The 15,424-nt window shown below is 36.1% G+C and overlaps 1 protein-coding gene and 1 pseudogene across 2 annotated transcripts in view; one reads left to right on the top strand and one right to left on the bottom strand.

The window, feature by feature from the left end:
- Nucleotides 1-15,424, bottom strand: part of ATAD5 (ATPase family AAA domain containing 5) — a 42,981-nt gene that overhangs the window by 10,528 nt on the left and 17,029 nt on the right. For both annotated transcript variants that reach the window (XM_016207620.2, XM_016207621.2), the window contains 10 exons: nt 14,982-15,141; nt 13,973-14,290; nt 12,941-13,037; nt 12,185-12,264; nt 11,816-11,955; nt 11,580-11,730; nt 4,996-5,172; nt 4,012-4,145; nt 1,958-2,051; nt 925-989 (listed from right to left, as the gene is read on the bottom strand). In XM_016207620.2, coding sequence (XP_016063106.2) covers nt 925-989; nt 1,958-2,051; nt 4,012-4,145; nt 4,996-5,172; nt 11,580-11,730; nt 11,816-11,955; nt 12,185-12,264; nt 12,941-13,037; nt 13,973-14,290; nt 14,982-15,141 — 1,416 coding nt within the window. The remainder of the gene's footprint in view (nt 1-924; nt 990-1,957; nt 2,052-4,011; nt 4,146-4,995; nt 5,173-11,579; nt 11,731-11,815; nt 11,956-12,184; nt 12,265-12,940; nt 13,038-13,972; nt 14,291-14,981; nt 15,142-15,424) is intronic.
- On the top strand, nt 2,402-2,893 carry LOC107533050 (peptidyl-prolyl cis-trans isomerase-like 3 pseudogene; annotated as a pseudogene).

The following is a 15,424-nucleotide window of genomic DNA, read 5'->3' as shown; positions in this document are numbered from 1 at the left end:
AGTTATAATATTAGAATAGTGGTTACTTCTGGTGAGGAGGGGAGTGTTGACTATTTAAAAAAGGGCTCATGCGCCTAGCTGGTGTGGCTCAGCTGTTGAGCATCTACCTATGATCCAGGAGATCAAGGTTCGATTCCCAGTCAGGGCACAAGCCTGGGTTACGGGGCTTGATCCCCAGTGGGAGGAGTACAGGCGGCATCCGATCAATGATTCTCTCGTCATTGATGTTTCTATCTCTCTCTCCCTCTTCCCTCCTCTCTGAAATCAATAAAGATATATTTTTTTAAAATAATAAAATAAAATAAAAAGGGCTCATGGGCCTGGCCAGTGTGGCTCAGAGGTTGAGCATCGACCTATGATCCAAGAGACTGCAGTTCGATTCCCCGTCAGGGCACATGCCCAGGTTGTGGGCTCGATCCCCAGTGCAAGGAGTGCAAGAGGCAGCCCACCAATGACTCTCTCATCATTGATGTTTCTATCTCTCTCTCTCTGCCTCTCCCTTCCTCTCTCTGAAATCAATAAAGACACATTTAAAATAAATAAATAAAAATAAAAAATAAAAAGGGCTCATGGGAACTTTTGGATGTAATGGAAATGTTCTATATTTTGATCTGGGTGATGGTTACATGAAGGTTTACATATGTTAATATTGATCAAATCGTACACTTAAGGCCATTATGTAAATTTCACCTCAATAAAGTACTGTTACTATAAAAGAACTGTAATGAACATTGGAATCTAGTAAAACTTTGAATATTAAATTTTGAAAAAATTTTAAATAAAAAATAAATATAATAACCAGAAGTTTCTTAAAAGTCAAAAATTTTAACATAAACTTAGTAACCACATTTAAAAATGGTAACTATCATAATAAAACACTTTTTATATAATTGTGATATATGATCATCAAAATTCAAAACTTACCAGGGAAGGTGTATTGAAATTAATTTCTTCAAAGCAGCCGTCAAACATTAAACTAAATGTTGGATCTATAGTAAAAAAATGTTTTAAACATGAAGACCATTTTCTATTAAAATATTCTGTATTTCATCAGTAATAAAAATGAAATATCATGCAAGCAATACTATAAAAACTGAATTTCTATCTTGACTTAAAGTAGCTATGATCATTTAAATAAACTACCACCTTAGCTTGTGATTATATGATTTTTACTGATATTTTTACATTACGATCACTAACTGTCAAATGGGCCATTACTCTGTAAGTGGAGTCTTACATAAACACATTGTTCTATAGAAATCCATAGCAGAGATATACAGAATATTTGCAATAAAAAATATTAGATAACAATATTATAATATAATATTTATAATTTTAAAAAATTATATGTTTTAAAATTAAACATTGAATGCTAATTATTAGGAAGGTGTGCCAATTCTGTTAGGCTGGTGATGGCTTACTTTAGCCAACATATTCAATAATCAATCCATATGGAAGTGTTATTAGGGATTAAGGAATGGCTAAATTCAATATTAAGGCACTGCAGAAAGGTTGTGTTCCATAAAACATTTTGACCAACAAATGAGGTTTGGTGATCTAATCATAGGTATGAGGAAGAGGCGAAGAGAAGAATGTGCTATTTTTCCCTACCAAACCCCTTCACCGGCGAGGCCATAAATCTTTCTATCAGTATTCTAAGCTATTGTCAGATTCCTAAATATCTAACACCCAACAAAGTGATTTAAAGTAGTTCCCATTTTTAAAGTCATTGCTATCTGCAAGGTAGTATATTAATTTTATAATTGCTCAAGAATGACAATCAACTGCTCAAGTTGAATAATCCTTAATTTAAAAAATTATCTAGGAGCCTCCTCATTTTAGAAAAAAGGACTTAATTTACTAGCAGACTTTGAAAGGAGCATTTCAAACTGAAATGAGGAGCTTTTCCAAAAGATCCCAACCATTAACAATTCACTGTAAAATTACTGTTACCTACCACTTGTAGTAAGAATTACAGGTCTTTTAGTTGTTGCCATGAATGTTTTGATTGCGTTCAAAAACCCAGCATCTTCTTCAAAAATGACATCGACCTGAGAATCATTTATAAAATATTAATGTACCAAGTAACAGTGTACTTACTGAAAAGCGGTTATGTATATATATATAGTAGATACACTGTATGTCCGTTAGAGACCAAATTTATGAATTTATGAACAGTGTGCATCCAACCCATGCTGAAATCTTACAATGTCTACAACACTAAAAGAATAAAAAGGCCTGAAGAAACTAATTTCAAACCCACAGACCTGTGGGAGGCACCTGCAATTGCATCTTTTCTGATTTAACAACAGCTGTACTAACCGAAGTGGTTAAATTCATTTTCAAACTTCTCTCAATAAGACTGTGAGAAATTAACTAACTGTAACCATCTAGAGGAAGAATGCTGTTGACACTGCATACAGATGTAGGTGATACTAAAATAGAAATCTTCTATGAGAGGACACCCAAAACAAGTGAAAATTTCTTGGCTCTTTGTGCCAGTAATTACTACAATGGCTATATATTTCATAGAAATATCAACGGTTTCATGGTTCAAACAGGAGACCCCACAGGTACCGGAAGAGGAGGTAACAGTATCTGGGGCAAGAAATTTGAGCATGAATACAGTGAATATCTTAAGCACAACATTAGAGGTGCTGTATCTACCGTCAATAATGGCCCAAACACCAATGGATCTCCGTTTTTCATCACCTATGGCAAACAGCCACATTTGGACATGAAATACACAGTATTTGGAAAGGTAACAGATGGTCTGGAGACTCTAGATGAATTGGAGAAGTTACCAGTAAATGAGAAGACATACCGACCTCTTAATGGCATACACATTAAGGATATAACTATTCATGCCAACCCATTTTCTCAACAGCTATAATAGACATGGGCAAATACTTGGCAAACTATTTGAGGAACGCACCTGTTGTGGTTTATCCAGTTTTAATTATGTCAGAGATTGCATGATCCTGCTTGTTTACAACTTAGATCTTCTGAGTTGTTGGTACCAAAGGGAACCAAATAGCTTCTACCCCCATTCTTGAACATGTTCTTTACTATAACTATTATCCAATGTGTTTAAGTATAATTTTTTTTAATGTACGATTTTTGTTACATAGAAACATTCATTTTTAAATGCTGAGCCTCAAATCAGTCATTCTTGAGCACCCTAATTATAAGCTCCTACTATATCTAGTCCACATTGTGGAAGAATTATTTTCCATAATTATTCACTTTGTGCAGCTAGAAAGAGGAAGGACAAGATAAAGATATGGTATAGAGGCCAGCCAATATATTTGCTATTTTCTTTGGTCTTTAGATTTATAATAAAGGCTCAGAGATATCCTAGAGTCCAGTAAACACCCCAAATTTCCCAACTGATTTGCCCAAGGAACATTAAAGCATATCTTAAAAAAAAAAAAAAAAAGAGTAAAAAAAATGATCAAACATTAAAACTAAAGAAATATTGCCCGGCTGGTGTTGCTTAGTGGTTGAGTGTCGATCCAGGAACCAAGAGGTCACCAGCTGGATTCCCGGTCAGGGCACATGCCCATGTTGCGGGCTTGATCCCCACTAGGGGGTGTGCAGGAGGCAGCCGATCAGTGATGCTTCTCTCATTGATGTTTCTCTCTCTCTCTGCCCCCCATCTCCTCCCTCCCTTCCACTCTTTCTAGAAATCGATGGAGAAAATGCCTTTGGATGAGGATAAAAAAACAAAACCAAAAAAACCCCAAAGAAATTCAGTCACCTGTAACGGGATAAGGAAGACTCAGAATAATTTCTAAAATCATTGAAAAAAAAGAGCAACCCTGGATTGCATTAATCACCTTCATGAAAAATTCTTCTACTGTTGACAGATTCGCTTGCTTTAATTTCAAACAGATCCAAGTATTCCTGACTTTCTTGGCTATTTTACAATGATTTACAGTAACACACACAGGAATCCTGAGAATAAGTTTTCATCATGAGAGTCACGGAAGTACACTTCTGCAAGCCTACCTCCTCAAAAAGAATGAGACACGTTGCATTTTTCCTGTTGGGTTCCTCTGCTCCATGCTCTTTGGCATTTGAATTAGTTGTGTTTGTAGATTTAGTCTGAATAATCTGTTTCTGTTCAAAAGAATTTCTGATTCCTGCATAAATAAAATATTAATATTTTATATAAAATCAGCTTTTAATAGAACATTAGATATTTCCACAGAATAAGCTCAAACTGAAATCCCCTATCAAAAGTGAAACAAAATATCAAAACTCCTGTATGTAGGACCTTCAGCACACCTGAAGTTTAATAAATAGCAATAGGAGCTCATGAAGTATGTTCATTTTTTACTTATTTACTTTTATGGAGATAGAAACATTGACTTGTTCTACTTATTTGTGCATTCATTGGTTGATTCTTTTTTTTTAATCCTTACCCGAGTATATTTTTTCCATTGCTTTTCAGAGAGAATGGGAGAGAGAGAGAGAGAGAAAAATTGATGTGAGACACATCGATTGGTTGCCTCCCACAAGCGCCCCAACTGGGGCCGGGGATCAAGCCTGCAACCAAGGTACATGCCCTTGGCTGGAATCGAACCTGGGACCCTTCAGTTCGCAGGCCAATGCTCTAACCACTGAGCCAAACCGGCTACGGCCACTGGTTGATTCTTATATGTACCCTGACCAGATATCAAATTCACAGCCTTGAAGTATCTCTAACCAACTGAACTACTCACTGAGGGCTGATGATAATTTTATGTATTAGAGTCATTAGGATTAAAAATGTCAAGCCCAGCCGGGCATGGCTCAGCAGCTGAGCATCAACCTAGGATCCAGGTGATCAGGGTTTGATTCCCGGCCAGAGCACATGCCCGGGTTGCGAGCTGCAGCCGATCAATCTCTCATCATTGATGTTTCTATCTCTCTCTCCCTCTTCTTTCCTCTCTCTGAAATCAATAAAGATATATTAAAAAAAAAACAAAAAAACTCAATTTAATGTCTTACCTTTATTATCTTCCAGAAGTGCTTTTATTTCTTCAGTACTTTTTGGCTTAGAATACATTTTAAAATAATGTGCCAATGTTTTAGGTGGAAGTGCTTGCTTTGGTCCACTACTTTGTGGTGATGGTAGAGGAAGTTTCCTTGGTGATGTAACAACTTTCTTAGGAGAACTTAATTTTTCTGCCAAAAACAAATTACACATAAAGATAAATATTCTAAAAATTAAACATATAGCAAAGTTGAATTATCCACAGTCCACATTTCTACTCTTACCAGTTACAAATCAAAGATATAAAAATTTTCTTTCATTCTTACGTTCAAATACTAAATAGTCAACTATTACTATAATATTACTTATTCTATCAGTAGAGAAGGTAAAACCAGTCATTTGGAAAAGTCACTCTTTTTCAAAGAAACACACATTCTTGAATCAAATTTTTTTCAATCCTTACCCAAGGACATTTTTTCCATTGCTTTTCAGAGAGAGTGGAAGCAGGGGGAGAGAGAGAGAGAAACATCGATGTGAAAGAGACACATAGACTGGTTTTCCCCTGCACACTCTCAGACCAGAGCTGGGGATCAAGCCTGCAACCGAGTTACGTGCCCTTGGCCGGAATGGAACTGGGACCCTTGGCAGGAATGGAACTGGGACACTTCAGTCTGCAGGCTAACACACTAACCACTGAGCAACCTGGCTAGGGCCAAATAATGTTCTTAATTCCTCCATTCACTTTATGTACACCTATGTGAGCTCAGAAAAGGCTGCAGGAAAAGTTGTAACAGTACATACTGAACACATTACAGAACTTTTTGTCCAACTTCAGCTTAACCCTACAGTAAATTGATACTGCAAATAAAAAATATGTTTTTCTAAACATGCTATGGAGAATGGATACAAAGTTTAAAAAGAAATGGTTAATTCCTCCCTACACCAGAAGCCAATGTTGCCCAGCCTTTATTCCAGAACATGTCCTTTTCTTCCAAGTACCCTGATTCAGTCCTTACATGTCCTAATTATTATCATATGGCCTTGGAGCAGAATCTTCTTCACGTACCATCATATGGGCACAATTCCATGACAGTGTCCTAGTCTTTTTTAACTCCCCTATCTCCACAGATCTTATATATATTGTATCTTACAGGTTTTCAAAAAACTTACTGAAAATTTTGAGTTTGAAGAAATTATTATAGACATCACTATCATTTCATATAAACAGGGCATTTAAACACAAGGTAAGAAATGCATAATCTTTTAATAAAAAACATTTCTTTATATTGAATAGATTTCAATTTATTTTAAAAAAAAAAACACACCTCACTAGTTTGTCTTTACTTTTCTACTTTTGTCATAGATCAAGAATTGCTTGATCATGGACTGGCATTAATCCACAGATTGGTTTTAGAAAATACATGCCAATTAAAAAAATTTTTTTTAAATATATCTTTATTGATTTCAGAGAGAAGGGAAAGATAGAAACATCAATGATGACAGAGTCATTGATCAGCTGCCTCCTACACGCCCCCTACTGGGGATCGAGCCTGCAACCCGGGCATGTGCCCTGACCAGGAATCGAACTAAGATCTCCTGGATCACAGGTTGATGCTCAACCACTGAGCCACGCGGGCCGGGTAAATACGTGCCAATTTTTACTTCAAGGTACTCATAAGTACTTGGCTAAATTTTATCATTATTTTCTTTTATGCTTTTTAAAAAAATTATTATTGATTTTAGAGAGAAAGGAAGGGGGAGGAGAGAGAAAGAAACATCGATGTGAGAGAGAAACATTGATTGGTTGCCTCCCATATGCACCCTGACCAGGGACAGAAGCCTTGGTCTGCGTATGTGCTCAGACCAAGAATCAAACCCACGACCTTTCAGTGTACAGGATGACCCTCAACCAATAGAGTCATACTAGCCGGGGCTATCAATATATTCCTTTTTTTAAAAAAATATATCTTTATTGATTTCAGAGAAAGGAAAGGAAAGGGAGAGAAAGAGATAGAAACATCAATGATGAGAGAGCCATTGATCAGTTGATCAATGCCCCTGCATGCCTCCAACTGGGGATCAAGCCCACAACCTGGGCATGGGCCCTGACCGAGAATCAAACCCCAATCTCCTGGATCCTAGGTCCATGCTCAACCGCTGAGCCACGCCTGGCCGGGCCATATATTCTTTAGAAAGGGTTTTCCACCATAAGGATCAGTTCATTGGAGACACGGTCCTTTTAGGCCTGGGACATCTTAACAAGCCAGAGAGCAAGGAAACAATTGCTGGTTCAATTCTTGGTCAGGACATATACCTGGGTTGCGAGTTTGATCCCCAGTCGGGGAGTGTACAGAAGCCAACTGATCGATGTTTCTCTCCCACATTCATGCTAATCTCTCTCTCTCCGTCTACCTAAGCATGTCCTTGGGTGAGGGCTAAAAAAATAATAGTAAAGTAAAAAGAGAAAAAGAAAAAAGGGACATGAGCCAACTAAAAAGGTTTTCTCCTAGCCCTGGCCAGTTTGCTCAGTGGTCAGAGCATAAGCCCGCAGACTGCAGGGTTCTGGGTTTGATTTTGGCCAAGGGCACGTACCTTGGTTGCAGGCTCGATCCCCAGCCACACCCCATTGGGGCCATGTGGGAGGCAACAAATTGATGTGTCTCACATCAGTGTTTCTCTTTCTCTCTCTCCCTCTCCCCCCCTTCCACTCTCTCTGAAAAGCAATGGAAAAAATATCCTCTCATGAGGATTAAAAAAGATTTCCTCCTAGCCAAAGATGAGACAATGAGACAATATGAACACAAAAAGAAAAATAGAGAGGGTTCTGCTTCTGGCCAAAATACAGACTTGACTTAGCCACCCATCTGAAATAACAACAAAAACTGAACATAATATGATATTCTTTTCAAGACTTTGGATTAAATATAAATGGCTTAAATGGGGAGCTGAGTGAAAAAGGTGAAGGGATTAAGCAAAGAAAAAAAAAACCTCATAGATGCAGACAACAGTATGGTGATTACCAGAGGGTAAGGGGGGTAGAAAGAGGCAAAAGAGGGAAAAGGGGAATAAATGGTGATGGAAGGAGATTTGACTTGGGGTGAGCACACAATGCAATATACAGTTGATGTATTGTAGAACTGAACACCTGAAACCTATGTAATATTAACCAATGTCACCCCAGTAAATTCAATGAAATTTTTTTAAAAAAGACTTCGGATATCATGCAACAGAAGACAGTGATACCTGAGAGCCAAGAAACAAACGAGGTAAACCCTAGGGATTGCCTAGCTTACTGCCTTGAGAGAAGTTCCAGGCCACAGTGAGAAGAGGGAACCCAGTCTGGAGGTTTCCCTGAGTTGTGGAGACTAAGCTAAGAGCCCTGGGAGGCCAGGGGAGACAGAGTTCATACGGCAGAATACCAAGGAGCAGAGGGCTACACAGAGTTCTGGGAAGTTAAAGAAGGTCCCCTCAAGTCTTCAACTGAGTGACGATCAATGAAGGTTTAGAGGAAATAACCTCTGAGGCTCACAGAGAGCTGGGAATAGTTACTCTTCAAACTTCATAAGTAACGGTGCAGTGGAGAGAGGACTCAGAAGGATTTTGCTTAAGTAATGGGGTTAAATTACTTCTAGGCTAAATGCTATGGTCTCACTTAAATACAGCATAAAAGACCTGAACAGATCAAATTGTTTGTAAGTAACTTAACTGTATTCCAGAATAAAATTCAAGAAGAGTCACAGGAACACAGAAATGTTCAGCATCCAACAAGGTAAACTACACAAAGCCTGAAATCTAATCAAAATTATCAGGCATCCAAAAAAGCAGGAAAATATAATCCATTGGGGGGGGAGGGTCAATCAATTGAAACCAACTCAGAAATGACACCGATGATAGAAGTAGACAAGAAACATAAAACGGTTATTATAACTGTGTTTCATATGTTCAAAACCTTGTTGGAAATACTGGTAATATAGGAGATATATAAAGGATCTACATCAAGCTTCTAGAAATGTAAACGACAATGTGTGAAGTGAAAATACACTGGATGGCACTGACAACATACAGGTACTGCAAAGGTAAGGTTTGTGAACTTGAATAAACAGTAATAAAAGCTATCCAGAATGAAACACGGAGGGGTGGGGGAGACTGAAAAGCTGAACAAATAATCAGTGAGAAGTGAGAAAACATCAAGTGGTCTAAAATATATATAACTGGAGTTGCCAAAGGAGGAGAAGAGAAAAAACATTTGAGGAGATAACCAGTGTTGGCGAGGACGTGGGAGAAAGGGAAGCTTTGTACACTCTTGGTTCAGCCACTATGGAAAACAATATGAAGGCTTCTAAAAAATTAAAGTGCCATAAGATCCAGCAATTCCACTTCTGGGTATATGTCCAAAGAAAAAAACCATGATGTCGAAGAGATATCTGCACTCCCATACTTGCAGCATTACTCACAGCAGCCAAGATAGGGACAAGCTAATTGCCCAGAAACAGGTGAATGGATAAGTACGTGACACACACAATAGAACGTTATTCAGCCATGAGAAAAAGGACAGTGCAGTTTATGACATGGATGGACCTTGAGTATATTATGCTAAATGAGAAGTCAGACAGAAAAAGACAAGTACTGTATGATGTCACTTACATTTGGAATCTGAAAAAGCCAAACTCATAAAAAGAGAGTATAATGGTGGTTTACCAGGGAGATAGGACAGAGGTTTAAGGGCACAAACTTGCAATGAGCACTAAATAAATCCTAGAGATCTAACGCATAGTATAGTGAATACAGACAATGATAATGTATTATAATCATCAAACTTCCTAAGAGGCTATAATTAATTATTCCAACCACTAAAAAGAAATAATAATTATGTAATGTGATAGAGGTGCTAATTATCAATACAATGGAAAACATATTACAATATATAAATGTATCAAATTAACATATTGTACACCTTAAATTTACACAATGTTGCATGTCAAATATATTCTAATGAAAAAGAAAAAAACACAATAGTTGGAATTTTCCTAATTTTGATGAAAACTTTAACTTAAGCCTATATATCCAAAAAGCCCAACAACCCCCCTAGCACATGAAATAGAAAAACTATACCAATGTATATCATCATTATAGTTGCTTAAAACCAATGATAAAGAGGAAATCTTAAAAGCAAAGAATAATGAACACACCCTGGCCGGTGTGGCTCACTGGATAGAGCGTCGGCCTGCCCACAGAAGGGTCTTGGGTTTGATTCCCAGGCAAGGGCAGGTACCTGGGTTGCAGGTTCGATCCCCAGCCCTGGTTGGGGTGGGTACAGGAGGCAACCAATCTGTGTCTTTCTCACATCGATGTTTCCCTCTCTCTCTCTCTCTGTGTCTCCTCCCTGTCCCCCTCCCTTCCACTCTCTCTCTGGAAAAAAAAAAGAAAAAAAAATCAAGAGAAAAAATATCCTTGGGTGAGGGTTAACAAATAAGTAAGTAGATAGACAGATAAATAAATAAATGAAAAATGAACACAAAGGACTGATACACATTACATACATACAAATACATGAATTCATAATAATACTAAAAAACAAACAAACAAACAAAAAGATGCTAAAACTCATCGGTCAACTTCAGAGATTACTAGGGCACCAATACTCTAAGAACTGATAAGTAAAAGGAAAGATTGAAGCATTTTTCATACCTTTCTTGTACAAAATGTATTTCAAAGTATCCAAATAGTTGATGAGAAATAGTGCTTCTTAGAATTCTAACTAATAAATTAAGAAACACTGAGTGAATTACAAAACCACCATTTTTTAACCCCTAATGAAATAATGAATTTACTAGACCAAAGATCATTAATGGCTACAAAATACCATTAGATAAAAGAGTGATGGGGGAACTTTATATTGGATGGATTAGACTGAAAACAAACTCATCAATCAATTTTAGTATCACTAAAAGTGGGATAACCAGTGATGCTATGGTAAGTACACAGCCCCACCTATGCATGTATGCTACCCTAAAAATGGAACCTAAATCTAATTAAGAACACCCCAAACTGCCAGTTTACAAGAAATACAGGAAGAGAAATATGTTAACTAATACTATGAAGATACAATCAGACAAATACAGAACGTGAGAGCCCTGGCCAGTGTGGCTCAGTTGGTTGAAATTTTGTGACAAATGATCCATTTTCTTTAACTAAATAATATGAAAAGAAGGGTGAGGGAATTGTTAGAGATTAAAAAAAACTTGAGATACTAATCAAATGTAAGATGTGAGCCATGTCTGGATTCTGATTTGAACAAATCATTTGAAAAATTAGACTGTGTATTAGATCAAATTAAGGTATATCATTAATTTTTTTAGGTCTGATTATGATATTGGGGTTATTATATTTTTAAAAAAGTCCTTGTCAGAGATACCTATTAAAATTATGGGAGTAAAATTATATGATGGTCTTGAGACATGTTTAAAACAATCAAGTTAAAAATTAAAAAGGCATGTGTATATGTAGAAAAAAACAAATGGGAAAATAATAATTATTAAAAAAATTTCTTAGATTTTATTTTTTTCAAAAGGTCATGACAAAGAAAATAATTACTTACTTGGTGACTTGCCTATGTTGTAGTTATTAAAAAAACAAGGTTTTTGTGAGTTTACACCTTGCTTGTCTACTTGATGGGACTGAGTAGCTTCCTTCAGTTGAGAAAGAATCTGTCTTCCACTGCGCTGAGATGAGGCATTCACTTCAAATATCTAAAGGAAGAATATACGAAAAAGACAAGACAGTTTATGTTTTCTTTTAATTCATTAACATTGTTCCACTGCAGCTATGACTAACCTTAAATCCAAGCTCCTGAGCACAAGCATATACTGCGGCAGTTTTCCCCACTCCTGTTGGCCCTGTTATGAGAACAGTATTGCAAAGACGATTCTCTTCTTCATCTGAACTGTCTTTAAAGTCAATTCTATCCAACAGATCTGAAAAATTATTCAAATGCATATAAAATGATAATTGCTTAGGCAGTAATTCTATCTCACCAAACCCAATGATCAAATCCCACAAACTTCTTGCCAATAAATGCTGAAAATTTCATGTGCAAAAACCAGAACACCAATTTTAAAATATGAATAAAAAATTTTATAAAAGTTTTAAGCTAATCTAATTCTAAAAATTTTCAGCGAAATGGGAAACAATGACTCAAAATACCTTCTTGTTTCTCATCTCTTTTTCCCTTCAAATTTTGTCTTTCTTCTAATTCAGCTCTTCTTTTCCAGTCTTTCAACCAACTGTAATGAGAAAAAATGTGTTAATAAAGAAAATTCACAGAATATAGACAGACTATATGTGAAACGGTATTCATTGCAACACTGTTTATATTAGCCTCCAAAAGGAAAAACCTGCAATTACATCAGTAGGGGAAAAGATACATGATGATACACAGATACAAGAAACCAATACAGCAACTAAAAAGAATTTAAATAGATTGTGCGATAACATGAAAGATGTCTAATATACAATGCTCAGTATAAGAAAGATTAAGTTCTAGTCTGGAGCTAGACTACCTGTGTTTAAATTCTAGCTCCATCACTTTCTAGTTGTGTGACCTTAAACAAATGCTCAACTTCTCTAGGCCTCATTCCTCATCTATGAGACAATGACAACTGCATTTACACTCTCACACTATTGTTCTAAGCATTAAAGAGCTAAGAACAATGCAAGTACTTGAAAGAAGAAACTAATATATGCACAAAATTTTTTCTGGAAGGTTTTAAAAGAAACTTTTAATACTGGTTTACCTTTAGGGAGAATAGAGGGATATTTACTTAATAGTCTTCTCTGTGTGTGTGTTTTTTAAAGATTTTTACCATGTAATGTATTACTTTATAATTACAACTTATAGATTTTAGAACAAATAAAATTTCAAAAAACTAGATTCATTAACTAATTCTCAATTTTACGAACCTATGTAACTTTTTTATAGCTAGCTCATTGCCTATGAGTTCACTGGAGTTCTGAGGTTGATACTTTTCTGTCCAAAGCATGTCTTCAGTTCCAGAATCTAAAACAAAAAATATACATTAAAGTATTTGTTCCTTGACATAAACATATACTTAGACATTTATGTTTCATGTAACAATAACTATTTGCACAAATATTTATATTTATAAAATGCCAAAAAGGCAATTTCAAAACTTAATATTACATTAAAAATTTTTTACATCAAATTCCTCCTTAAAAAAACACCATAAAGTCTCACAACAGTAGCATTTAAAAGCATACATTAAAATTTTTAATAACTCCAGAAACATGAAAAATAATTTTTACCATAAAAATTTTCTAAAGAACATAGACAGCATAATTTGAGGCTCAGTGGAGCCTCTTCTGACCACTGAAGAGAAGCATTAAAATTTCCAGCTAAGTCATTGGGTTAAATGGAGAGATACGTTACACTCCCTGTTGAGAATACCGAATGTTATAAAGATGCCAGTTCACTCCAAATTAATCTATAAACTAATGCAAAACCAAACCCCAATGGGATTTATGAGGGTAGGGGAATCTATAGTTCATAATAGAGTAGATGCATGAAAATTACTTTTAAAAATGATAGGAGACTTGCTATACAAATATCAAAATAGACTCTAAAGCATCATAAATAGATGAATTAATCAATTCAATAGGATACTATGGAAAAGCTAGATACACTGAATGGGAACACATAAGAAATATGAGAAATAGGTGTAAAATAATATGTATAGTATGATCCCTGGTTTTTATAAAAGCATATGTATTTACAGAAGCATAGAAAAAATCAAAGACCAAACAGCAACCTGTTAATATGATTATCTATAGGACTCTAATCAGTGAGGCTTCCACTTCTTATTTATACATATATATCGTTTGAATTTGCAATGAGCACATATTAACAGAGAGGAAGTAACAGGTTAAAAAAAAAGAGAGAGAGATCTAGGAACAGAGGAAGAAACACTAATTTACCAGGAACAGAAGACATTTCTGATGTAGACGCTTTGTCATCATCTATGATCAGAACATCAGAATCTTCTGCTTCTGTTTCCACTTTACATGTTGTACTCAAAGCAGTTTGTTTCTTCCTGCATGTTTTAGAATACAGACTTTTGGAAGAATCCAGTTTTATCCCAGTATAGTTGTGTGGTTTTTCGAGTTCTTTTGGTTTTCCATTTCCATTTTCTGAATAATCACCTGGTTTCCTTCTTTTTGACTTACGATTTTCCGTTTCCATTCGTTTCCTTTTGGTTTCTTTTAGATTGACGCCAGGCTCTAGTTGTGGATTTTCTATTTGGGGAATAACAGAAATGCATATGCTTACTAATCAAAAACATTTTAATACCCAATAATCTTAGTATTACTTCAAAATATTCAATTGTCTTACTACAAAATGAAAGGCAAGAATCAAATGCGGCACAATGACAGCAAGCTGAAGGCCTTGTTACTTGGACTGCCTGTGTACAATCTGTGTAAGTTCAAATTATCTCATCTAAAGCTTCCCTTAAGTGAATTATTAATAGCTGTCTTGGGCTTGGCATTTCTGGAAGCTGGCAGGGGCTAACACTGCATTGCCCAAGATGCTTTACTTCAGTTGAACAAATTCTCCCTGCCAACCATAAGCAATGTTTTCTTCATGATGGCTACTTCCAAGGGTCAATGGATAACTCTTAGTACTTCCTTTTTTTAAAAATGTTTTTATTGATTCGAAAGACAGCAGAAGAGGGAGAGAGAGACAGGAACATCGACAATGAGAGAGAAACATTGACAATGAGAGGGAAACATTGATCGACCAGCTGCCTCCTGCACAACCCCCGTGGGCGCTGGAGCCTGCAACACAGGCATGTGTCCTGGATAGGGACTCGAACCTTCAACCTCTGGGTGCATGGATGATGCCCAATGAACTGAGCCACACCAGCCAGGGCCTCTTAGCGCTTTCAAAAGTGAAATGTTAAGATAAATGATAATGATTATCACTAACCTTGCTTACGATGACATTCAGAGAGTACTTGGTGCTCAGTTTGCTTTTTTAGAAGCAAAGGAAAATATTTCCTCAAAGAAAACTCAGGATTTGACCACCTAATTTCCTCCAGCAAAAGATTTCTTACTTCTTCAGTAAAATCTTTCCTCCTCCCCATAAACTGAAATAAAGAATGAAATACTCAATAACTGACCCACATTGTCTATTACCATTAAGCACGATACCACCAATTACTTTGTCAATAATAAGTTGATATTAGCTTTAGTCACTAAATGTAATCTTGATGGAAATGTTACTAAATACAATCTTGATAGCAAAAAGCCGCATTCCCATAGCTTTTGAAGGACTTAGTTCATGTTTCTATTGTTCTCTGTTTCAACTAATTGTACTTCACATATTTACTAGGTTATAATGCTGACTTAGAAAGTATCTAAACATACTAT

This window comes from Miniopterus natalensis, chromosome 17, assembly GCF_054644295.1.
Source record: "Miniopterus natalensis isolate mMinNat1 chromosome 17, mMinNat1.hap1, whole genome shotgun sequence".
NCBI lineage: Eukaryota > Metazoa > Chordata > Mammalia > Chiroptera > Miniopteridae > Miniopterus > Miniopterus natalensis.
This window is presented reverse-complemented; position numbering and strand designations above follow the sequence as displayed.